This window comes from Colletotrichum karsti, assembly GCF_011947395.1.
Source record: "Colletotrichum karsti strain CkLH20 chromosome Unknown Scaffold1, whole genome shotgun sequence".
In the NCBI taxonomy this organism is placed as follows: Eukaryota; Fungi; Ascomycota; class Sordariomycetes; order Glomerellales; family Glomerellaceae; genus Colletotrichum; species Colletotrichum karsti.
The window spans coordinates 1825109-1850344 of NW_024065901.1; the positions used below are offsets into that span (position 1 = coordinate 1825109).

A 25236-nucleotide genomic window follows, 5' to 3' on the forward strand; every position below is an offset into this window, starting at 1 on the left:
TCGCGCGCGCGTATGTGTAAGTGGTAGTTAGTGTCAGAGACGTGCGTTACTTTCGACCTCCAGTCACGGTGACGAGCCATGTCATCCTTACGAGTAGTGTCACCAGACAAGACTAATCATCCTTACGACGAGTGCCTGATTGGATGCCACCCTCGTCCGTGATGATGACGGCAGACATCACGATCGTCAAGGTGGAAGTGCGAGAATTATGCTTTTTCGCATGGTTTTGTGTCTTCGTTTCGTGGGTTAGGTCTGCGGTAGAGGCTGTTCCGGGATGGGAAGGAAGGCGAGTGGACTGGGACGATTCGGGGAACGCGGGCGCGGCCACCGCCTTGGCGATGATGGGGAGGACGAGATCTAACGGTCATGTCTACGGCGTGAGAAGGGAACGGGTGGTCCTTGCGTCGATCGCCGCGGGCTGTTGGGGTAGAGGTTATCCATTGCCGCGTTTTGCATCGTTGATATCGGCGAGTGGGTTGATTGGCGATACGGATGGCATCCAGGGGCTCTCACTTTTCAATGGCAGATTTACACTGTCATGATGAATCGGGTAATGCGAGTATCAAGTGTATCTCTTGTGACCTGCGAAATACAGGTGGCCACGAGGCCGTAGTACTGTAGGGTATGAACGCGATGCAGCTTTCCAAACGTCGAAGGCATATCCATCCTTCAAAGCTGCCGAAAATGCAAGACCAATCCCTAGCCCTTATTTACTCCAACAACAACAGGGAAAAATTTGCAATTATGCACAAGAAAGAACTGAAGGTGCATGCATTCAGGGTTGCCCCCGACGCAGGACGTCCTCAAGGGAAGAAGAAGAAAAAGAAGCAGAAGATTTACCAGCCAAACTGCTCACAGTGTAGCTCGACAGCAGGGCCGGATGGGCGGATGTGCATGGCGGCAGTGTTGCGCACCTGGGTCATCAAAGTCTCCGGGCCACATCCCATGACAAGAACACGCTGGTCGGCAGGTGTCTCCTCGATAGCCTTCGTGATGATCTTAGAGACGTCAGGACGGCCAAAGTTGATAGGAATGCCGTGGATGCTGGGACCGAGCTCGACCTGCTGAACCGGAGAAGTCGGGGTGGTGAGTTCGGACTCGTTGCCGGATTTTTCGGGGTCCGAAATTGTTCGAGTAAGAACCTTTGATGGGAGTCGCGGGGCGTGCTTCTCGTCGTGCTTCTCGGACGAAACCGTGAAGGGTCCTGACGCCTCAGAGGACACGGTGCCAGAACGCGATCTTTCTGTCACATTAGTCACGTTCTCCTGGGAAGATGTCTGACTTCCAGGGTTCCGAGTGACGTAGAGTTGAACCGATGAGTTCAGGGTGTGACGGATCGTGGCAAGGGAGTTTGAGAACCATTCGAGACGAGCTGAGAGATGTTAACCTTTTTTCCTCATTGGGTAAGTGTCTCGCAGGACTTACCAGGATCCTTGACCATCCAAACAAACACGATGCTTTGCTTCGATCCCTGAGTAATCCTCTTGAGAAGGTTCAGGGCCATGCCGAAAGTGAAGCTCGCACCGCTGCCACCGGCAACCAGGACAATCTTGTCGTAGTCTGCCGGGTTCGGGAACGTGCCATATGAACCTTCCACTGAGGCCTTGACTGTGGTCCCGGGGTTACGGGTTGCGTACTCGTGGAGGTCGCGAGTGAAGCCATCGTAAGAGTTGATGACGAACTCGAGGGGATCCATGTTCGCGATAGTGAACGGATGCATCTCCAGGGCCCGGATCTTAGGAATCCACAAGAAGCAGTGTTCGCCAGAGCTCGCAAGGAGAGGCGGCTTCTTGAGAACAACGCGAGTGCCACCGTGGGGCAGAGGGTAGAGAGTCGCAGTGTTGTTGAAGCTGTAGTAGACGACCCGTAGAACTCGGATGAGACGATCGAACATCCACAAAGCGGAGCCCAAGGCCGTGGCAATGAGCATCTTCTTGGTCATCTCAGGTTGGTGAAGTCCAGCCAGGACCATCGAAATGATGAAGAAAGACACGTGGAGGATGTAGAAAAGCTCGTAGTACCAGAATCGCACGATTGCGCCAGCCAAGACCAGGGTGAGGAAGGTAAAGCCGGCGGCGATACCGTAGATCTCCTCGTGGACTAGGAGTCGTGCAGCGTTGTTCGCCTGGATGAAGTACGAGGAGTATGTGGCACCGTGTACGATAATCAGGGCCATCGTAACGTAGCCTGCAACCTGATGAAGGACATTGAGGCGCTCGTAGGACCAGGCGGTAAGGTAGCCCAAGGGAGTATTCTTCAGGCTGAGGAAGATGACGAAGACGATGTTGGCGATGGCCAGCCTGGGCATGTTAGTCTCCTTCCCAAAGATAGTCAGGTAGGGCAGAGTAGATACCATCCAGCTCGAGCAGCAATAACCGTGATGTAGGGCAGAACCGAAGTATCGAGATAGGTAAGTTGGAGAACGATGTTGACGATGATATAGGTGGTGGCAACAAAAGCATGACCAACAGATGGAAGGCCAGGGAACTTGAGGACCGAAAATCTGCGGACGATTCTGGATTCTGGTTAGTTCCCGAAATCGTGCGACCCTTGGTGAGATGGAGATTTTCTTCAGTCTTACCTGGACACAAAGACGAAGGGCTTTGCGGGACCTGAAAGCTTTGACGCAAGGCCAGTCTTCTGCGCGACCAGGCGGCTCAGATGAAAGATGATGAAGATGCCCATGAGACCACTCAGGATACCAGCAAACCATGTAACAACCTCATGGTTCATGCGCATCCGCGTTGCAAATGCAACAGGATACGCACCAGGACCTCCGGCCATGGCTGATGATGTGTGGTTGAGTGATGTAAGGATGTTCAGCAGCAGCGGAAAAATATGCAGCGCGTGCAAGGTGAAGAAGACCTTCCAAGTCCAGCACACAACAACGGGTAATATTCCAAGTTATGACTGAGGTGTTGTTGTAGTGAGGTGGAAGGTGAGTGATGAGGGTGAGTGGTGAGAAGGTGAGGTCGTGGTGGAAAGTGTGGACGGTCTTTGAAATTTAAGATGGCTCAAGAAGTGTGGGTTGAGGAAGGAAAGAGCCCAGTCCAGACGACCTGAGTGCAGATAGCAGCTAAGGGAGGAAGAAAGCATGTAAGTGAATGTGAGGTGAATATTGTGCTGGCTGTGTGGGTGTAAATAAGGCAAGTGGAGGAGGGCAGCAGATGGGACAACGGCCAGACAAGGTGAGGTGCAGCAAAGTAGGTTGCAGCTACTCCTAAGGTGAAGATAAGTAAAGTGCCTCCTTCACTTTCACTTGCTCGATTAAAAGTACAAGTGAAAAGAGTTTTGCAGGGTTTAAGCAAGAAGGGATCCGGGCTTGTGAAGAAGCAACCAACTTCTTCTGGTCCCACAGTGCGTTCCTGCCTTGGTTGTCTAAAGCCCCCATGCTTGCCTCATTCAGACGAACTGAGGTGTATTTACTGAAGTAAAGAGGGTGGGGTGAAGAAAAAAGGGCGTTACTAAGGTAAGGTAGGCATTTTGTCAGAAGAGCAGGGACAAAAACAATATGTTGAAAGGGCCCAGTGTCATGTACTTCTCCTCTCATTGCTCTGCAAACTTACACCTTCATCTGCAGCTTCCCACTTACACGTTGGCAAGGATGAAAGCGGTTGACCTCCCCTTCGTGGCTTGCACCTGGTGGCGTTTTCTTCCCATCTGTTCCTTTCTTAGCCTCCAAACCGTAACCTCATGATAAGACGAAGCGTAGGGAGGGTATGACAGCAGTCGAAGAACCGCCCAAACTCTGGGAGACATGTCGCAATGGCTTCTCGCGTCCCAGACCTTCCCATCATGGGCATTGCCGCCCGTTTGACCATGCACCCTTCTTCGAACCATCTACTCTGCTTACCACGCACTTACACAGCACCCTCTGAGACCCTTCATGCCAGGGCAACTTGTCAAGTCCATCCCCATGTGAGACAAGCGTTACGTTCCCCAGCTGGACGGGTTCCTGTGCCGGTGTAATAACATGAACATGGCCCCTACTGCGGCCTTGCCGGCCGGGAGGGGCCAAACCTAGTAAGCCTTCCTTGGTCAAGGCAGAGAACTTCGACACGGTCTCTGGATAGCTGCTTGAGAGGATTCACCTGTCACCCAACCGATATTCTTTCACATCTGAGTGTATCCGGACGAGGCCCAATGACAGGTTGACAACCCCAAGCCTCGACGAGGGGTTTGCTGCTAGTAGCCGGTGTAACCAGCACGCCAACAGCTCCCCGCAAAAAGGGAGCTAGGATGGCGGGAAGGCAAGCGAAGGGGCACGGGGAGAATGTTTGCTTGGGTGAGTTGCACGGGATGGGCCACGGAAGAAAGAAAAAATCTAGATCGTGATATGGGGTTCCCTACCAGAAACAGAGGGCCGCAATATCTAGCTCCATCTTGGCCGGTTGGCTGCCTCAGTTTTGTCAGCTTGACAAAGCCCTCAGTCTCGGGGGTCTGACTGACACCTCAACAACCAAGGCAAGGTATGGCGAGGGGGCAGTAGGAAACGCACAGCAGAAGGCAAGCGACGTCGATTGAGGTTGAAGTAGAGTGGTTTTGTGGCGCGGGATGCTGGGGACAAAGGGGGCGGATTGGGACGGGATGCTTTACCCCGGGCGTCGACATGTAATTACTGCTACTGCTACTGCTCCTGCGTGCCGTGAACCGTCGGCCGTCAACTTGGGGCCGCACCAGGACTCGGACTCCCTCGCTTCGCAGCCAAAGACGGAAGTCCGGGGGGTGTTGACATAATTTGGGTAAATTAAGCCAACCACGAAAGGAACGAGACAACGCCGAGAATTCGAGCAGAGAGGAGAGAGTGAGAGAATCAAGACTCATGAGAGACACATTTACCCCACAAACCAGACGCCGTCACGGTCGTGGGAATTGTTGGAATCAACAAGCACCATTCTTCGGCACCAATCTGCCTCCAGGCTGTGGCATTCGAGGTGGAGCTCCCGGTATCACGGTGCCTATCTGCATCTTGCAGGATAGATTGACTTGCCTAGATGGGACAGAAACAAGGTTGTAGACGCCGTCGTACGGCCCGTGTTTCTCGGTGCAAGCTCGAGTCCATTGCTGAGCTGTCCCCGTCCCCGTTAGTGACAGTGGCACTTGCCAGCTTGTCCTCCGTATCCGTAGTCACCTACTGGATGAGTGACCCTGGCATGGTCGCGGCTTTCCTCGTTTGAGCCGTGTCCCGCCCGTCGTCGTCGTGATCTTCGACGCACAGAACAGACCGCGCCTATTCCCCGAGAAGGGTAGGTCGTCACTCGTTCGACCCTTGGCGGGATTTCGCGTGCGCCCGATGGTGGGAGATGCCGTTCCAGTTGGGGTTTCGTCGAGCTGAAGACCGGAGCCGGTGATGGACTAGCAAAGATCGGGTCCACGGGAGAGCGGGAGGACGGGGGCCGCGGAGTGAGTGAGTGGCGTGGGCCCTTGTCCAGACCAGGCCAGGCCTGCGCAACCAGTCTCGTCATCCGTTCTTGGCATGATAGGTTGGTGATGCGTCAGAGTCAGGAACGCAAAAAATGTGAGATGATGCGATGCGACGCGGCTAGCCAGGCGTTTGGTGCCTCTGGCCGGTTCAGACTCGTCACCAAGCGTCTCCCTCCCGTTGCTTGTGCTCGTTGCCGTCCCCATCGCCGGAAGCAGCCGCGGTTTGGCAAAAAGAAAACCGGAGACGAGGAGACGAGAACCAAAAGTGCGTACAGTGTCAAGGAGAGTGAAATCAGAAAGCCAAACGGCAAGGGCCATCCAATGGGCCTTGGCCATGTCAATCAATCTAATCAATCTGATGGAGAAGGCGGCGGCGAGTGGCATGAGGTAGACTTTTCGGTCGGTGACACTGGACTGTCGAGGCCGGTTGGGTGGTTAGTGGCAGGCGGACAAATAGCTGCTCCGACCTGGGATGCGGTTGTATCGTGCAAAGATTTGCGTTGCATCGCGTTCCAGACGATCCAGACTTTGGTCTAACGAGTTGCCCGTTTCTCTCGCTTCTGCATCGTGGACTTGGCTGGGGACCTTTGCAAAAGGTCCAATGTGTCGAAGAAGACATTGTCTTGCTACAGCGGCCGTCGTGGTCCACTTCCATCATACCTCTGGATAGACTAAAATACCGGATTCGGTGCAATAACAGGAGATCAGTTGGCAGGCATCTCCAGGCGGTGTTTCCTATCGCAAGGTTCTGATGGGTCCAGCTTCAACGTCAACTCCTGGATCTTGAGGGCATGTTTCTTTTTCTGTGTCCCACGTGTGCTGGCTGGAGGGAGGCGACAGATTGCGAAGCACGCCAAACAGAGATTTGTTTTCGTAAGGCGCCCTCCCTTACCAGGCGAATGTCCTGGGTTGCGTTTGGTTTGTCGCTGCATGCCGGCCACATCACATCGCATATCGCATCGTACCCACCCCTACTTCGCTTGATATGGAACGTCCATTCCCATGCCCACGTTGGAGCTGAGACAGTTGACGACTGGCGACGCAGATGAGGCTCGAGGATATGCCGTTCCCGAGACAAGGTTCGGGATGTTATCGCCGGGATATGTTGGGGGTGGACGAGACGAGATTCGACCTATCGCCAGGCACGGCAAGCCGAAGGGGCGCGGAAGGCTGAGCACGTAAGTGGAGGAGAGTCCATGGTAAAGTTGTAGATGGCGTTGAGAAGAGTTTGAGGAATGCATTGGCGCCGTGGGCAATCAAGGAAGACAACAACCGCGCGGGTGAGTGCACTAAGACCCTTGGTATCGTGTGATAGCGAGTACTTCTATATCCACACAATATCACCGCTAAGACATGTACTCCTCTAATGTGCCAGCTCCGGCCCCACACTCGCTTCCAGTTATCAATTTGACTTCTCGTCCTCTTCCAACATCAGCCTCCACTAACCTCCTGCAACCGAATCGTCATTGGCGGATTCCACATCTCGTTCCAACGTCCAATCTGCACTCATCCATGAGGAGGCCGCTTCATCAACATGCTTCGCGCCGTCCCGGTCAACAGGGAAACACATGAATCAGTTCTCTGCGCTGACAACCGGAGTGAGAGTCAAACGCCACCGAAGCCTCAAACTCACAGCAAGAACATCTCAACACCTTCGCAAGCAAGACGATGCGATGACACTAGGCTATCTAAGAGATTACGAATCGACCAAGCCAAAATAACAAACAAATCCTTGGCATTTGCCCTCATTTGACAATCTCCCAAGCTCCCGAGACTCCGCCATGACGCCGATCAACCGTACAACACATATCCCATCCTCGAAACCACCTCGAACCTACAATTCAAAACTCCTACTCCTCAGCGATAGTATCTAGCCTGTAGCTGTACGGATCCAGCGAGTTGAACGCTGACTCCGGCAACTGGATCTCCCCATCTTCGCCGTCCACTGTCATGAAGTGATGGTACCTTACTCCAGCACCATTCTCCTCGTGCTTCCCACAAGCTTGTGTCTTGTGCTTGCAGTCGCACTTCTGAATCTCTTCGACCGTCTTCTGTACTTCAAACTCCAAATGGCTTCTCAAAGCCATCCATACTCGCTCGTGTTCAGCGTCTGGATTGCCCCTCTCTGCGGCCACGAAATGGCTTTTGGCGCTTTCCAGAGTCTCGTTTGCAACATCAAGGACATCCGCCTGCCGCTGGACCGGCACGAGCTTCACGTTGGCGTATGCCTGGAGATAGTTCAACGACCGGCTGACCTCGACTGCATAGGACTCGACATGCCACTTCCCGCGCGAGTGATTCCACTTTTCCAGCTCGCAAAGCTGCTCCTTAGCATGCTGGAATTGGTTGCGGCGGAGGAGGGACACCACATCTGCTCTTCGTCTCTGGAAGTCGACCAGTCTCCAAAAGCCATCGATGTCCTCCTCGGTTGTCGCGGTTGAATCCTTCTGTTCGCTTTTCCGAATTTTCTGCACTACAAGACTCCTCATGCGCTTCGTGACTGAAGGAACTCTGGGCTTTACAGTTGCTTGGCTCTGCGCGCGGTTCTCGACTTTGCCGACTGCTTCCAGAAGAGCCTTTTGCAGCTGGGCAACCCTGCTCCGGCGCAGAGTTTCGGGGTCGGAGGTATCGGTAACGTCGACGGCGGTGCCATCCCACAACGACCAACGCTCGGTCTCGTCTCTTTCCTCGAGTTGCAGTTGCAAGTCCGCCACTTGTTCAGCCAGCACCGAGGCGTCTTGTTTTCGTACATTCGCAAGTTCTTTCGCATTCTCGAGGTCGGTTTCCATTCTTCCAATCAGCTGTGCAGCCTTTGTGCACTGACGGTCGAGATTCCTCAATTCCTTCTCTTTCTTCTTCAGCTCTCTGGCCACTTCAGGATCAGCGCTCTGCGTCGAAGATTGGTCGGCATCGCACTGCTTCTGCTGCCTCCTGATCTCGTCCCTGTAGCGCTGGACCTTGTCCCGGATCTGGCCGATCTTGGCCTTCATCTGTTTCTCGAGCGCCGCCGCGACGCGGAAACTCTCCTGCGCGTCATGCTCCAGGCTTCCCTGGGCGTGCTCCGTCAGCTCCGCGACTTGCTTCTTCAAGTTCTTGATCAGGTCCCTCTGGCGTTGTGCGTCGTCGACATTTTCCTGGGTGACTTCGTAGAACTTCTCCTTGTGCTCCGACCACATCTTCTTCAGTTGGTCGCTAAACTTCTGCTGGACAACACGGGATGCGTCGGCGAGCGACTCGACCGAGCTGCCCATCGCCTCGAGTTGCTTCAGTATCTCCTCCGGCCCACCTCCCTCCTGTAGGTGTTCGATCGGTTTGATGAAAAGGGCGGCGTGCTCTTCAGCTCGATCGACCTGCATGTTGAATATCCTTTCCAAGTGGGCCATTTCGTCGTAGAAGTCCCTGAATATCAGAGTTCTGTAGTTGGTGATGTGGCGAAGGGCATCCTCGATGCTGTCGTTATTGCAACGCGTGAGCGCCAACCGGAGCTGTTCTGCCTTTCTACTCAACTGAGTCCAGTTGTGGAAACCGACCCTGAGCTGGTTCGTCTGTTCTTGAATCTTCCGGTCCTTCTCCCGCAGCTGTCGGTCTCGTCTACGGCAGCCGGCGCAGTCGGCGTCCTCGCGTGGGGCAACAACCGTTGCGTCCGACTTTTCTGAAGTGCTGCCTTCCGAGTCGTCTTCCAATGACGACGGAGAAACTTGTCTCGGAGTATCCGGATCGGCGCCGAGAGAGTCCTCGTAGATGTTACTATCAGAAAGGGCCTGGTCAGACGGGACTTGTTCGGACACGTCGATCAGCGGTCGGTTGCGCAACTCCCGCTGCGAGAGTTGAAGACCCGCGACGCTCTTGAGGCTGTCGTAGGCCTGGTTCAGTATTTTCCCCTCTTTAACCAGCTCTTGATGAATACCGTTCAACACCGCCTTGGCCTCGCTCTCATCGTCGTCGTCGTTGACCTCGAGCCATTCGATGAGGTTCTTGGTCCTATGCTCCATCCACTTTTGGAATTCTTTGCGTTGCTTCTCGATAGTGGCGTCTGCGTCTCTGAGCCGGACCAGGTCTTCTGCCGAGATGCTGCGCTCATCCTCGATCGTATCTTCGATCTGCTGACGTTCATCGAGACGACTCATCAAGTTGTTGTCCAAAACCTGCCACTTCCTAAAGTCCTCCTCGACCCTCGCGGATGCGCCATCAGAATCGACCCAGTGGCCCATGTTCTCGCGGATGTGGTCGTCCTCCTTCTCGGATATCTCGCTTATCCGCTTCGACGAGCTCGCCACCTCGCCCAACGCCGTCGTTCTACCCTTGATAAAGCCCACCGTCTTTCGCAGATCACTGCACCTCTCCTCGCTATCCTTGAGCTGGCGCCGGAGGGAATCGCACTCCAGCTTCCTCCTGTGCCTCAGCCGCGCCTCCTCCTGGGCGGATTCGTACATCATGCGGTTCATCTGGTGAATGATGCGGTTGACGTGCGCCGCCTTGACGTACTCGCGCCCCTGCATGAACTCGAGCAGCGTCGAGAGCATGCCGCCCGTCGAGGTCGTCTGGTCGAAGAGGGAGTAGTAGTCCTCGTCGGACATGGTCTCGCCCGTCTTGGCTTCGAAGTCGAGCTTGCGCCGGCGGGCTTCTTCGTCACGTGCGTAATCTGGGTAGCGGTGCGTCCGAGGCATCATGGACTCCCTCGTGGCATCTGTGAGGGTGAAGAGGTCGTTGTACTCCGTCGGAATCATGAACTCTTCATCTTCTGGAATACGATGAGGACGAATCCAGATGTGCGAACGGTTATGGGCGTCGGGAGGGGGAACGGGGGCGACGCTGCCGTTGAAGCCGGGGCCGGTTCGGGGTGGTTCGGTCTTGTAGATTCTGAGAGTAGGAGAGTCGGGGTCTGGGAAGGGAGGTGTCGAGGGTTGCTGTGCGATAGGTGCCGAGGGCTGCTGTGCGATGGGTGTCCGGTCGTCGTCGTCGTTGTCGTCGGAGTTCACGAACCCTGCGAGAGCGTTTTGGATGTCGATGGCGGTGATGGGAGTGGGCTCCAGTGTAGGAAACTGCGGCAAGTTCCCAGAGGTATCCCGAGACTCTGAGGCGGAAGCGTTTCGTGGCGTGGGGGTGCCGCTTTGGGGTTCTAAACGATTCTGGTATACGATTGGGTTGGGAATCGGCCCAGGTGGCGTGAAAGGGGATTCCGGTGCCTCTTCTGAAGAAGAATCATCCTCCATGACATATCTATATGTTCGGCCGGGTCTGGCGGGTGATTCCTGACCCTGTGCGGAGGATTCAGCTGGTGCTGTCGGCGCCAGGTTGGGAGTAGAGATAACTGCCGCACTGTTGTCTTCGGCAGTAGTGGAGGAAGGCTGTCCAGAACCTTCCCCTCCCACCGCAGGGGCAAGCTGGGCGGGATTTCTTCTTTGGGGAGAGAAGAACACCAGGTTCACTGATTCTTGGTCAGCAGGCCGAAGCCTCGTAGGGCTCCGAGGCGGTGAACCCTCGGGAATCTCGGGCAGTGGACGTGGAGGAGCCGCCGGATCGGTAAGAGAAGGCCATCGTTGACGGGCTGTCTCGTCGCCAAGAAAATCCACCCTCTGAGATGGAACAGGATGTAATGAACGGCCAAGGTCACCTTGTCGAGACGGGGGCCGAGGACTCGCACCGCCTCCTCCTTGACGGCCGCCGGATGGCGATTGACCATCGAGTGACTCGTTACACAGCGATACGAGTTCCGGCGTCCGAGGTCGAGGAGGAGTTAGCGGTCGTTCAACAATGGTTCGTTGGGACGATGACGGAGAATTTACGCCACCGCCGCCCTGACTGCCGTCGGATGAGTCTCGATGGCTTGCTCCAGTCTCGTCGTCAGACTGTGATGGGGAATCCGACGTCTGAGGCGGAATAGGAGGCAGTGGATGGTCGCGACTGGTTTGTCGAGATGGTGGCAGAGAACTCACACCACCAACTCCCTGACTACCAACCGACGGGCCTCGATGGCGTCTTCCAGTGTCGCCATCAGAACGCGGTAGAGAATCCGAAGCCCGAGTTCGAGGAGGAGGAGTAGGAGTAGGAGGCAGTGCACGGTCAAGGCTAGTCTGTCGAGATGGTGGCAGAGAGCTTGCACTGCTACCTCCTTGATTTCCGGCGGATGGGATTCGATGACCCCTTCTACTCCCGGTTTCAGACCGCAATACGGAATCCGACGTCTGAGGTGGAGGAGGAGGTAGGGCACGCTCGACACTCGTTCGTCGAGATGGTGGCACAAAACTTGCACCACCACCGCCGCCGCCGACTTGACTGCTGCCGGACATGCCTCGATTGCTTCCCCTTATCTCATCAGGTTGCCCTTGAAATGAGGCATGACGCCCGGTCGAAGCTGCACGAGCCGTGGTGGGCCTCTCAGCTCTGGAAACCCCCGAATGGAGGTCACCATAACGCCCTGTGTGGCTGGCACGACGACTCTCAAGTCTTGGAGGCCGAGCCGCGTTGTTTGACGACACGCTGCTGCCTTCACCGGCGCCGAGTTCGAGAGGACTGATCAAGTCATGGCTCGGCACCGGTTTCCGGGCGATGGGAGCGTAGGTTGCTGATTCGGTCCGGCGTGCTGTCACAGTAGCTGCAGAGACAGACCGTTCAGCCCCGCGTTCGTTCAATACGGGCACCGGCGAGATGCTCGAGCTGCGTGAGTCGTTGGAGGGAGGGTCGACAATGGGTGATGTTGGCTGGCTGCTTCTTCGGCGATCGCCCCGCCCCCTGGAGAAAATATCTTTTATGTTTTCCCTCATTTCGATTTCGTACGCAGGTCTTCAAAGTACTATGAGAATACAGGAAATTCAATCTAAAGAGAAGGACTTCGTAGATGAAGAAGGGGTGAAACCAAAACTTTGTCGAGAGACATCAACATTTCTATAGCATTATCAACTCCAAGATTTGAGGCAGCATCCTCCAACGTTGATTATAGCCGTCCGCATCATTTTATCGTCAGTTCAATTGTGCCGACGTTTTCAGTAGACATTGTTTGGAAGGGATATCAGACCGTCAAAGACCGCAGGGATCCCGCCGCAGGTAATAAAGCACCCTCAGCTCTTGAGTGATGAGAATAAACCGTCGGAGGAGCATCGACAAAGGCGAGACGTACAGGGGCACCGCACAATGGAATATCTGAGCGACCGAGTATGGCTTCTCATCAGTGTTCTTCGTCATTGAGAAACGCGACAGCTTCTCATGGTCGTATTCTACCCCGTCTTCTGACATGCCCTGCGACTACATCTCTCATTCAGGTGTCGGTGACCTCGTGACAGACCCTCTGCCCCTGACAGATCTCAAGTCCGGCAAACTCTCCCGACTCCCAACCACCTCTCCGCTCCCATTCAGAAGAAGATACATCTTAGTCGCCGCACTCTCGTCAGACGCATCCCCATCCGTCTCGTCCCCAGAACCCTCTTCATCGACCTCAAACCTCACCATCCTCGCTCCCTTCTTCCTCATCATCATCCTCTGCCTCTCGGGATCCCGCTCGCTCTGAATCATCATCATCTCCAGGCACTCGTCCGTCAGAGCCTTGATATCCGTCCCCGAGTACCCGGCCCCCCTCGCGCTAGCCGCGCGGATGTAGGCCCGCCAGGCCTCGTGCCAGCGGCCCCAGCAGCGCAGCACATGGCCGCGGAAGAGCTGGGCGCGCGGCTCGAGGTCGAAGCGGCACAGGCGCGTCGCGATGGAGAGGGCCTCGTCGGCCGCTCCCAGCGCCAGGCGGAGCGTCGCGCTGGTCAGCGGCGTCGTCTGGAGGAGGGCGAAGGTGCGCAGGAGCAGGGCGTTGACGGTTTGCGTGACAGGGGCGACGACGTCTGTCTTCGAGAGACGGCTCATTGGTGATCGCACAATACTTGTTTGGCCCGAACGGCGCTTGGCTTGGCCTTTTTTTCGGGGGAATGTTTGTCGCTGCTGAACCTGAACTTGGACGAAAACGGCCTTGGTGGTGGTGGTTGAGCTGCACTGCCTTACGAGATGTGGCGTCGAGAAGGAGGGGTTTCCTCCCTTCCTTCCCCTTTTGTGCTGGGTTTTGACGCAAGGGCGTTGATTACTATTCGAGAGAGCTCTAGTAGAAGCTCATAATCGAATATGAACCCTGTCCTTCGCAACTGAGAGCTGTCTGTGAGAGCTGAGGTCCTTCGAACAAAGAAGTTGGTTGTGAGAGGTGAGTGGCAGCGTTGAGGCAGAAGCTCTGCTTTCCACCAAACAAAGAAAGGGATATTGTTCTTTTCGTCCCGGCCTCCCTCAGCTCGCGTCTTCCACTTGGAAACAGAAACGGTTCTTGGGGCCAAGAAATCAGAGGAATGCAAGAGAGTTTTTCGATTTGAAATTCGAGAAGGTCTCTGCCGTTGTCAGCGATCGGAGAACCGACGCCGAGGTGTGGAATCAGGGAGTGAGATGTCGGTATCATTCAACTATATCCGTCTTCGTCGATGGATAAGCCTTGCCAAGACAACCGAATTCTGAGAAGAGGAAAGGGGAAATGTGGGATACCGATCTCTGAGAAGGTGGCTGAAGAAGTCTTCAAGCTGTCTCGCCGCACCAGCTGTCCTCCGTCCCGGTTGGCGATCGATTCGTCACTGCAGGTCGCGGTCAACTATCGGAATTATTACCCTAGAAGCTGTTGAAGCATTCGAGGAATCTCGTTTTTTGGTGCAAGTAGAGATTCGTTTCGCTTCATGTGTGTAAGTCATGATGAGGGAAGGATACATCCGGAGGATATACACTTCAAAAAGCCCGGAGCCTCTGCATCTGCGACCGCAAAAACGTTTGATGGCTTTGATAAAGCCATACCGTCGCCCGTATGGATTCAACATGCATTCTTCGGTGTGATCCGTGGGGCTGTGCCTTGGGATGATGATCAAGGCGTCTGCATACACCGAACGGAACTCAGTATGTTAAGGTATCGACGGAAACGTCGAACCGCAGAAAAAAGGGTCCAGGTCAGCACGACACACAAACACGTCAAATGCCAAGACGCGTCCGTTTGATTTAGCTTGAGAGATGCTGTGGCCACATCGCCGTCGGCTTTCGGACGAACGTAGCCAGAGAACCCCTCCCCCCTGATACTAAGACAAGACATGCCGAGAGCGGGAGATCTCACCTCCCATGGCATCTAGTAGATAATGGGAGAACTCAGTATATCGAGGGGACTTTTGTCTCTCTTCATCACCATTGAGTCAGTGGCGGAACCGTGGAAGTCATGGAAGTACGAGCCTCTCGGACTACGATACCCAAAGCCTCATGCTGACTGGACATGTCGCGTGTCATTGGCGAAGTTTCCAGGTCTGTCACGTCCGTCTGCATTTGGACTCCGATTCAAATAAGCTCACACGCCAGGTTCTGAGGCGTGATGTGTGGCGTTCGGCCATGTCGGCGAAGCCTCGAGCCGTCAATCGGGGTGGCAGCCCGGAGGCCTGGATCTCATCATTCCGGGGGAGGAGGGGAAGAAATGCTGGTCATTGTGTGTGTACTGTTCTGATGTTGCTTTCAACGTGGCTTGGCATGTCTCTCATCCTATCCTTTGCCTCAAGGCATCTTCCATTGATTTTTCTTGACGTTTCCATATGCCCACGTGGGAGAGTTTGGTTCAACGCTGAGACTGCAGGATTCGTTCAAAAACAAGTGCCGTCCGGATAACCGGCACAGTTTTTGAAGTTCTCTCTGGTTGTGTGTTCTGTTGTGTTGTGGATCGCAAATCACCTCGAACATCACCAAAGTACAAGATGGTTCACAGGTTGATCGCGGAGAGCCAGAACGACATGGTGACCCCCAGCGACTCCATGTTGTGGCACCCCAACTCGCAAGGGCACCACATCTTCAACCTCAACCTGGCGCTGATCATCGTCTCCACGCTTCTGATAGGATTGAGGTTGTATGTTCGGAAGACCATTGTCAGGGCTCTAGGATGGGACGACCTCATTGCCATAGTGGCATGGGTAAGCGGATGCTCCCTGAACCGAGACATTGATTCAACTGACACAGAATGTCATCGTAGGCGCTGTGCTTGACGTTGTCTGCTTTGGAGATGGACACGACGCATTATGGGACCGGCGCCCAGATCGAGGACGTGCCTAAGCCGATGCTCTTGCAGTTCTTCAAGGTAGGCAAATTATTGACCTGGTGACGGAGACGATGAGCTGACAAAATCTCAACAGAGACTCACCATCATGGAGCTCGTGTATCTCTTGGCCTCAGGAGCCGTGCGGTTGTCGATCCTCGCATTCCTCCCCCGCCTCAGCAAGAACAGTACGTTTGACCCTGATCACAAAGTGCAAATGATGCTGACGTCTCCTGACAGAGGCATACACATACACCGTCTACGCCCTCCGCCTCATCGTAGTCGTCATAAGCCTAACGGGATTCTTCTTCGTCCTGACAGAATGCTCACAAATCCCGTACGTCTCTTACTTACGTCCACATGTCTCTGCGTCTGTATCTCAAACTGACCAAAACGCGTAGCGACTTGTTCAACTACGCAAACACGTGGCGGCAATGCAAGGACAAGGGCGACGAGGCGAAGCTGATGCTCGCGCACGCCATCATCTGCATCTTCGTCGACTGCATGCTCGTCGCCCTGCCCCTGTGGGTGGTCTCGACGTACGTCAAGATGGGCGTCAAGGCGATCCAGATCCTGCTCGTCTTCTCGTTCGGCTTCTTCGCCGTCGCGACGGGCATCGTCCGGTTCAGCATCATCGTCACGACGGACTTTAGCGTGAACACGTGAGTATCCCTTTTTTGCAGCTTTGATACCTCGCGTCGAGATTCGGGACTGACAGCTGCTCTCCCAGAACATACAAGATGCTCTCCGTCGCCGCGTGGACGGACGCCGAGCTCCACGTCGGTCTCTGGGTGGGATGCTTCCCGGCACTGCAGCCTCTGCTGCGACACGCTTCGTTCGCGCTGGGCCTGCGCAGCCGGCTGGACAGCACGAAACGGAACACCGCCGCCTCGTCGGCGGACGACACGAAGAGGAGGAGCGTTTTGAACCGGTGGTCGGGATACTTCCGCGGTACGCACTCGGATGTCGAGGAGCCGCAGAGCCCAGGGGGTACCGTGCAAAACGACATGGTTGCCGGCCAGCATGAGGATGTTGAGATGCTCGATTTGGAAAAGGGCAGTGGTCCTCAAAAGACTGATGTTTCGGTCGATGTAGAGACGACGCATGGCGCGTCTAGTCGAGGGTCAGGAGAAGTAGGAGACCCTGATAATCTGAGGCAGGAGAGTTGAGTGTTGTGTTGTGAAACTTGCGGTTGAGATCCAAGGTAGCGAATAATTAATTAGAAGTACGAACTTATGATCGATTAATATTCCGAGCTTGTTCAAGCTCATTCTTTGTGGGAGCAGTAGAGGTGAATCACCGTTCATTGATTGTGAAGAGAAACGAGATTACACTTGATAGGAAGATAAACTTGTCCAAACTCTCGATTGCTCGCATTGTAATTCATCACCTCATCCAGAGGTGTCTGTACGTCTCCTGTCTTTATCTTTCCCGGTTACCAACCAAAACACTAGGGTATAAACTACTACAATGACCATCCCGTCCCATAACAGTATTCTCATCTCTATTCCGATCCCAGCCACTGTTCTCGGTTCCCAGTGGTTGCCGCCGTACCGTTGCGCGTTCAAACGTAACAAATCGAGTCATCCGCCCCATTAACACCATTAAATGCAACCAGACATTGAACTTTTTCCAAACCGAACCAACTCACCGCACACATCCCCAGCTTTTCAATACACACCAGCAAGACGGTCTATGAGAAAGACCATCTTGCCATCAAAAGAATATGTACAACTGAAGATGAAAAAGATGGACAACGAAATGAATCGAAAGACGACAACTGACGTCTTGCAAGAAAAAAGACGAGAAATGTCAAAAAAGCAAACGTGCAAAGCTATGCGTAGCTTCTGATGGGGTTGAGGACGGAAACAGGCAGGCTCGAAAACGTCGCATGTCCGATGTTGGCACCCTCGCCCTCAGAAACGACACCCCAAGCCACCTCGCGGAAAGCAGCGCCGACATCACCAGGAGAACGGTGGCACCTAGCGCTGATGACGGCGGAGCAGCTTCCACCCTTCAACACCAGCGGGTTGCCCGAGGGCTCGCCGTCAACGCGAGTGGGCGTGGGGTCTGCTCTGCGGAGGCCCAGGCCGAGAACCAAGCCAGCGATCAGGACGAGCAGAGCAAGGAGGGCTAGGAGTCCGACCCCGCTGAAGCCGACGCCATTGATGGGGCCAGGGAAGTCGGCGTCCTTGGCCGCAGGCAGGACATCGATGGAGACCATGACAACAGCCTGGCTGAGCACGAAGCCTGCGGCGGAGAAGAGAGCGAGGAGGAGCCAGGAAAACGGACGCGGGAGAGTGAGATAGAGACTTGTGGTTTGCGCGCCGAGAGGACGACCGGAGCTGACGCGGAGGGGAAGCGTAAGGCCAGGAAGGGCGTATTGGGACATTTCGTGGGAGAGGAAGTAGTTGGACATGAGGGCGTTAGTGGAGAGGTAGAGGATGGCGAGGAGAAGATGGGGGACGGCGGCGACAAGGGCAAAGCCTGCGCGAGCCGCTCCGTTGGGGAGGATGTACATCTCATGATCCGGGGCGCGGCCGAAGGCACTGAGACTGGCCATCGAGTCTTTGCTCAGCGGCACAGCGAGGGCTGCCGCCGCGAGGCCAGTTGGGGCTGCCCAGGTGAGGAACCAGACTGTCCACATGGAGAGACTAGGAGTCTGAAACCAGAAGTGCTCCTTGGAAGTCCAGTACTTGGCCTCGTTGTAACCCCAACGACCCTGCTTGATATCCTTCTTGTCGAGGAGGCATGAGTTCTGGGTGGTATGGTCCGACTGGGTGAGGAAAGAAGCTAAGGCATCGCCAAGAGTGACCAGGGGCTCGAAACCGGTGAAGAAGTAAACGGCGCCGATGGCCGAGACGGAGACGAGGTTGAGAATGGCGATAACGCCGAGAAGAGAGCCGTTGAGAATAACCGAACAAGGCTCAGGGGACTCGGGGCGAGCTAAGCAGTACTCGGCCGTTGAGCTATTGATCTTGATGACGGAGGGGTTTACCGGATCGACGAATTGAGAAAGCGAGGATCCAGATGCTGCAGTCTGAACGAGGGAGTTGCTGGTCGAGGCGGAGTCCGTCACCAACACGACGGCACTGAAATCGGACTGGTACACACCGCCGAACTGCTTCAAGCACTCAACGACAGTGAGGTTCGTAAGCTCATTGTCAGAAGCCTGGTTTTGCAGGTTGAGGAGATCCGTCCTTGAAAGTCGTCCGGCGTTCGTTGCGGATGCGTTGCTAAATTGGCCCGAGGAGAGGAAGTTTTGAGTGACGAAGGCGATCTGATGGGCGAAGGCTGGCTGTGTGGTGAATATTACAGCATTATATCTGTAAACAAAGTCAGCAAGATCTAGTCTACGACATCGGCATTTCGTCAGTAACGCACATTACTTGGGTACTGACGGCCGCCAGCATAATGATGACCGTCAGAACAACCCGAGGGTTGGAAACAAAACGTAGATTCCTGAAAGAGGGAATCCCAATATGGAGCCATCGATGCTCTTCGTGCGCCATTTCGAGCTCGGTGCGTGTCGGGCTGCTTAGGACCTGGAAGACGTAGTTGGCCGTCGCCAGTAGGATGACGACGATGATGTTGATGGCAACAGAGAGTCCGATCTTGATCCCATCCGCCTTGGCGCAGGAGCCCTGGTACACTTTGCTCTCGCCCCTGATCATTCCGACGACGACCAAAGCCAGGACGAGACATACGATTGTGACAATGAGGATGAAAAAGCCGATGACGATGTTCAACGCGATGCCTGCCCTCCACCCCGACTTCATACGGCTGAAAACACCTCCGCCTCCTTGCTTTTGGCCGGGAAGTGCCATTCGTTCGAGATCTTGGCTCATGGAGGCCGTCGCCATGCTGTGCGTAGACGCTTCGTCGTAGAATCCTTCTCTTGCATGTCGATCCTCCACTTCGGCTTCGATCTCACCACCCTCTGGATGCCGCTGCTTCTCTTCCCTCCTCCTCGCCATGGTCTCGGGTGTTTCTCCTCTGATGTAGTTGATGATGTAGTCCGGAACAATGTTTTCAAGTATGGTTGCCGTCGAGTTGCGCTTACCCGGCGCCCATGTTGCCCTCCTCGGTGGTTCTCTTTCCCTTTCCGCTGGGAAACTCGGTTGGAAACTGCCCGTAAAGCCGGTAAAGGGCCTCGATGACGCGACATCGGACGCGGAACTCTGATGTCGAAGGAACGGCCATTGTACCGTTTGCCTGCTGACTGTGCTTTGCCTTTGTTCTTGTTCTGTCATTTCTCTGATCTCCTCCTGGATTCTGCGTGGTGTAAGTGCATGTCGAAAGTCTAAAACGCGGGTGCCAAGGAGGTGTACCTTTCTACCCTCTCGACATCGCCATTCTCGTCCCAAGTATACCTGTAGGACGGCCCATGATCTCTTGGTGGAATTACAACCTCCATGACCTCACGGAGGACGGCAGCGCAGAAAAGCTTGCGCGGCAGTAAGACATGAATGGATTAAGAAAGAAAAAATTGATGGCGATAAGAGTATGGTGGATAAGGGGGATAGTCTCCCAGGTCTGGTCAGTGCAGGACGAGACAAGACGACAGAGCAAGACCAAAAGAGTGTAGGCGCTTGCTTTTCGTCTCGTCTAGAAAAGAGACAAAACAGAATAGAGTTTTAGAGTGACGTGCAGCTGACACGTTTGGTGAAGGAGGCGGGAAGAAGGAGGAAGAGGCACCCATGGGCGAGCGCCAGGATTTTCGATCGTCTTGTATATGTCAGAGGGTTTCGTCCGACCTCTCCTACGGCGGGCCTGGCGCGGGAGAGGCGGCCCTGACAAGGGCACATCGCAGGTGGAGGGAGGAGCCACCGATTATTGGACTAAGGCCCATGGCAGATCATGGACAGGGGATGGACCTTGTCACTTTGGGGGATTCGAGACTCGTAGGCTTGAACGATGTGTAAGAGGGGCTCGAGGGTCGTGGTGGTGAGCCGCAACGCCATCGAGCGAGGGCGAGGATGACGGTTCAGAGATGGAGGGTTACCAGGGGGGTTGTGATAATGCCCGATGAGGTCGGGGTGACGACGTTCGGGACATGACGAGGAATCAAGGATGTTGGCGGGAGGCGCTTGGAGACGCAAGATGAGATGGCATACCGCTCACGGGCGAACGACTCAAGCCAGAGCTTCCTTTCCACCTGGCTGGATTGGATGACAAGAGGGGCCGGTGCCGGTTCGTTGACCGTGCAGGAAGAAAGGGGTGGCTGAGCTTTGATGAGCTCTCGTCAGAGTTCTGAGTCCAGGGCGAGCCAAATATCAGATAATTGGGGTTTGGGGAGGGACGGGTCATGGATTCCGAGGGAGCAAAAGCAAGAGGCATTGATATTTCTGACATGTCTGTCCATGTTTTATCTCGTCGATGCCCGTCGTCGTCTGGTTCAAGGCATGAAGAAGGAAATCCGAGGATCGGTGTTGGAGGAGGCTGTCACCGTGAATGACAATTCACTGACGGTACGCTTTGGCATCCGTTCTCCGGGGAAAGGAGACGAGGCAATCAGCCAGAGGAGGACTAGAGGCGGTAGTTTGCGGTGGCAGATGGACGATCCGGGAGCTACTGCGGCGTTGGCGGATTGGTGAGAGACGGTGGATATTGGACATGATGGTCGCCGGCATTCTTCCTGCAGTTTCAGACGAGGGTCTAGATCAGATCACTCGCGACTTTTGTTCCTTAACGGAATAGAACCATCCAAGTGCCGGCATGTCCTTGGGAGAAGGTGGGTGAAGACATGGGAGGTATGAGTTGCGGATGGGACGCGCTTCTGCAACCTCTTCTACAAATCTCCTAGGCTTTACAGGGGTTTAAAGCACCCGAATCCACTGTCCAGGGCGAATTGCAGTGGGTGGCTTGTCGCGTAAGACACAGGGCCAATGAGATGTCGCCGTTCGGTTACCTTTTTTCCATCTTTAGAAGTCCAGTCTAACGCCGATTCGCACCTCCAAAAACCAACACTTTGTAACCATCCGCCGTCATCATTTGGAAATATCTCGCCGTCTCTTCCTTTCGACTTGTTGATCGCAAGTTGCTGCCTAGATCCGCGAGAAAACACCAATCCCTTCAGGACAACTGGCTGTTGCTGACTATATGACGATCAATCATCGAACCAACACTCGAGGGACGGGGATGACGTTTCTCCTCCCTCAATCAAGCCTCCTATCCCGCCTCGAGCATGATCGTTCATGCGAAAGAACCCACAAAGCCCAAATACCCTGGCTACGTCCGCTCAACTCGGTCACTCATCCCTAACGTTCATCACCCTCGCCTCCGCCCCCTTTCGCCCTCGTGGTTCTCGAAACGAGGATGTGAAGGCGAGCGAGCACCACTCACACTTTCATGCGTCGGCACCGCCATCCCAGAAGATCAGGGTCAGCCTGTTTCAAGCCCTCCGCCAGGGGTGCTAGAGGATGAAAAGATTGGGAAAAATACCCGTCGAACCATATGTCGGGCGTCTATATGTCATTGCAGCTTCACTCATCCCAGCCTGCTTGGTCCGAAAGCCCTCTCTTTTCGGCCGGTCGCCCACAGCCTCACCGGACGCATTGAGTCGTGAGCGGACGAGGTCATTAAACTTGATAAAAGGTTTCCCCTCCGTCCTCAGCAGATCCGGAGCTAGACCCGTCAAGAGCTCCAGCTCAATTAAAGGACGTCGCGAACACCCAATATGATCATCGCGCTCTCTCTCGCTCGCGCCATGCCGTAATCGCATAGAGCCGGACTGCTTCTCCTCGTACCCTCAAATCTCCTCTGTTCCCCGCCATCGCCGTCACTATCCACAACGTCGTTGACTCGGGGCTCTGAGAGGGTGAGTGAAGAGAAAAGTCTGACTTTCGGAGCCCCTCTCGATGGAACGTCAGCGTTGCTCCGCCAGGTCCTGGGCACCTCGGTCATCATTCTTCTCGGAGAACACTGAACGAGAGAGAGGTGCTTATGGAGAGCTTGCCTTTGAAGTGAGAATAGATACGTGGCTGTCGAGACGTCAGCTTCGCCAGACAGGCTGACGACTCCCGGCTGCAGCCACTCCTGCCGCCAAGAAAGAGGTGATGCGTCTCCGTGTGCTGTCACCTAAGCCTTGGGAAGCTAGTGGCTATCTTTTGAAACGACGGAACCGCCAACGGCGTACCGTGGGTTCAGTTAAGACGTGCCCTGTCATAGTTGTCGACAGCTTTCACCATCGACAGCTGATCGACGAAGTTTTTCTGAAGGTGAGCTGCACAATGAGCTCACGAGCGAGTCCCCAGGCTATTACTCATGCCATGTGGTAGGTAGACAGACAGACATACGAAGTTGTAAACAATCATGCAGGCTTCTAGCAGAAGGAACCCGTCGCCCTGCATAAAAAAAGACGCTCCCATGCATGGCAAAGACGACCAATACGAAACAGCAGCAAAAGCAAAAGAACATGTTCCGAAACCGAGAATCGAACTCGGGGCTATGCCTAACCTCTCAAGTTCATGAGAGGGCATCATGTTGGCCACTACACCATATCGGATGTTGTTGAGTTAATTGCGAAAATTCTGACATAAGAGGGTCTCCGCATAGTCGGTGGATCTGGGTGCAGCTGCCACCACGCCCCGCAGATGGCACGCACTTTCCTTCCAATTTGAAGCAGCCGACAAAGCACTTTCTGATTTCTGCCTTGCTCATCGTTCCTACACTGCCCGTCTTTTCTGCTGCGGTGAGTCGCATCTCCGACAGAGTGTATCCAATTTCTTACACTTCTGCCTGACGGTGAGCTTTCAGTCTTGTCAGTAAAGGAGCCTCACCGGTGACGAAGACGGTCTTGCACCTACCGCCTGCTGCCTACAGACAGCATCACCAACATCCCGAGTCTGGTTTCACCTCCCCAGCCATCAGTTGGCACTCCTCAGCCTGGAGAAGACTCATCTAGAACACTCTCCATCCGAACCAACAGCCAAAATCCACCACCTCCACCGCAGAAACCTTAGCTGCGCACCCCGGATAGCCTAACCATGCGGCACCCCGTCCACGAGAGCCGAATCCCGAGAGTCAGGCTGGCAGACAGGCAGATGTCACGAGATGTGACAGGCTGACAGCGATTTGGATAATCTGTCGTAAATCTTACAGATTCACAGAACCCCGCGTGCCCAGCCTTGGGGAAATACGAGGAGCATCGGCTGCTCTAGCGAATGCGCCCGTGCCAACGACTGGTGAGCATCGCACGAAAAAGGTAATGGCACAGAGAGCAGAGCGTCATGTCATCGGACCATCAGCAGCGGCAGCATCGGTTCCCCACGGCTCGGAACGTGGAGCTCCACGGCGATACCTGCCCTCCATTGGCATCTTCGGAGCTCATGTGCAGCAGAGAAGAGGCATGCACACACTTGGCAGAGCTGCGAGACCTGGATTTCTCGGGACTGGAAGTCGGAACAGGCTCGGGAGGGTCTCCGACCCGAAGCGGACCCTTGCCTGCCTGCCTAAAGGAAGTTGGCCTTGGACAAGTTGGGAGAAAAGTTGCCTTGGTTTTGATCCCGACCCTGGACGGCCCTGACGATCGCCCGTTGTGGCTGGTGACAGTGTTCACCCCTCCCTCCAGCCCGGCTTCCTCATCCTCCATCTCGAGCACGCAAGCAGTGACGTATCTCAAACAGGCAGCCCCTCAGACGACACGATCCATGGCGCTGGACTGTCATTTTGCTCTTCGCACGAAATTGCGTACCATGGCAAGAGAAGAAGCTCGATGTGAGCAGTTGACCAGGACCGCGATCTGGTGAGATACGACGGCATCTTGGTCTCGGAACAGCTAACAAACATTCCATCCCCGGCCAGAAACATGACTGAACAGCCAACCAGACAGGCCAAAGGGCGAGCTCTTGTCAATCCAGATTGGGGGCAGTCCACTGCCCACCGGGTTCTGAGCAAGGTGGAGAGAAGAAAGCTGATCACAGTGTCAGCCCAGCCAGACCCTTCCGGACCACCACACCCACCCATCCGTGGTGCCATTTCGCACAGCCACAAGGCCCGAATCGCACGTTTTCCCTCCCACCTTCCTGTCGTCGGATTGCTTACTTTGCGCCCGTTCCCATTGGCCAGAAGCCATCAATCTGGCTATTTAGAGCTCCTCATTGGTGTAATCAATCTGTGGCGTGCCTCTTCCCGATGGTGGAGGGGGGTGATGGGGCGGAGATGTGAGCAGCCGAACGGCGTGGTTTTGCTCACAGGCTGCACAGTGAGCGAGTCACACACACACGCCCGCCTAATCTCCCCCATGTCGCACCTCGTCCGTTTTCTGGCTCTTTTGACGCCATTTTCGCATGTTTCGTGGCCCCCGTCCGTTGATTTGGGTCGATTTTGACAGCTGTGCAGCTCGCAAAGTACCAAAGTATCTGTAGATACGGCCAGGGGGCTTACAGACGTTGGACGAAAAGTAAGACCCCTGGGTCGTTCGTCTCTTTGTCTGCCTTCTTACCGTCCAAATATAACCAGCTCTTCTGCCCCCCTCGCAGCTCGACTCTTCTGTCTCCCATTATTTCATTCAAGGATTCTAATAATATCCCAAGCTTCAGAAACATCGACTCCCATTGACACGACCTTTGACTGCCACCAAAGACGCGTGTCGATAAAGCACCCCACTGTTCAAGTCATCTCAACCCAAGCTCAGCTCAGCTCAGCCTCATTCGACTCTTACACAAAACCAACCACTCCCTCCGTCTCTGAGAGCAACTTTAACAGCTCTCTCCTCACACCTCGACAACTCTTCTCAAACA

At 54.8% G+C, this 25236-nt stretch overlaps 5 protein-coding genes across 5 annotated transcripts; 1 reads left to right on the forward strand and 4 right to left on the reverse strand.

Annotated features, from left to right (window-relative positions):
- Positions 1-836: 836 nt before the first annotated feature.
- On the reverse strand, positions 837-2784 carry CkaCkLH20_00417 (ferric reductase transmembrane component 5; the record flags this gene model as incomplete). Its single annotated transcript, XM_038883137.1, has 4 exons — positions 837-1372; positions 1426-2300; positions 2354-2515; positions 2582-2784. 4 exons carry the CDS (start codon positions 2782-2784, stop codon positions 837-839), a joined length of 1776 nt encoding a protein of 591 aa, XP_038751842.1.
- A 4490-nt stretch (positions 2785-7274) lies between these two features.
- On the reverse strand, positions 7275-10637 carry CkaCkLH20_00418 (uncharacterized protein; the record flags this gene model as incomplete). Its single annotated transcript, XM_038883138.1, has 1 exon — positions 7275-10637. The coding sequence occupies one exon, from the start codon at positions 10635-10637 to the stop codon at positions 7275-7277; it is 3363 nt and encodes a 1120-aa protein (XP_038751843.1).
- A 2038-nt stretch (positions 10638-12675) lies between these two features.
- On the reverse strand, positions 12676-13269 carry CkaCkLH20_00419 (uncharacterized protein; the record flags this gene model as incomplete). Its single annotated transcript, XM_038883139.1, has 1 exon — positions 12676-13269. The coding sequence occupies one exon, from the start codon at positions 13267-13269 to the stop codon at positions 12676-12678; it is 594 nt and encodes a 197-aa protein (XP_038751844.1).
- A 1889-nt stretch (positions 13270-15158) lies between these two features.
- CkaCkLH20_00420 (uncharacterized protein) lies at positions 15159-16662 on the forward strand (the record flags this gene model as incomplete). Its single annotated transcript, XM_038883140.1, has 6 exons — positions 15159-15371; positions 15431-15535; positions 15591-15681; positions 15734-15830; positions 15895-16155; positions 16224-16662. 6 exons carry the CDS (start codon positions 15159-15161, stop codon positions 16660-16662), a joined length of 1206 nt encoding a protein of 401 aa, XP_038751845.1.
- A 665-nt stretch (positions 16663-17327) lies between these two features.
- Positions 17328-19696, reverse strand: CkaCkLH20_00421 (uncharacterized protein; the record flags this gene model as incomplete). The annotated part of the gene is made up of 3 exons (XM_038883141.1): positions 17328-18819; positions 18878-19489; positions 19557-19696. The coding sequence occupies 3 exons, from the start codon at positions 19694-19696 to the stop codon at positions 17328-17330; spliced, it is 2244 nt and encodes a 747-aa protein (XP_038751846.1).
- Positions 19697-25236: the final 5540 nt, after the last annotated feature.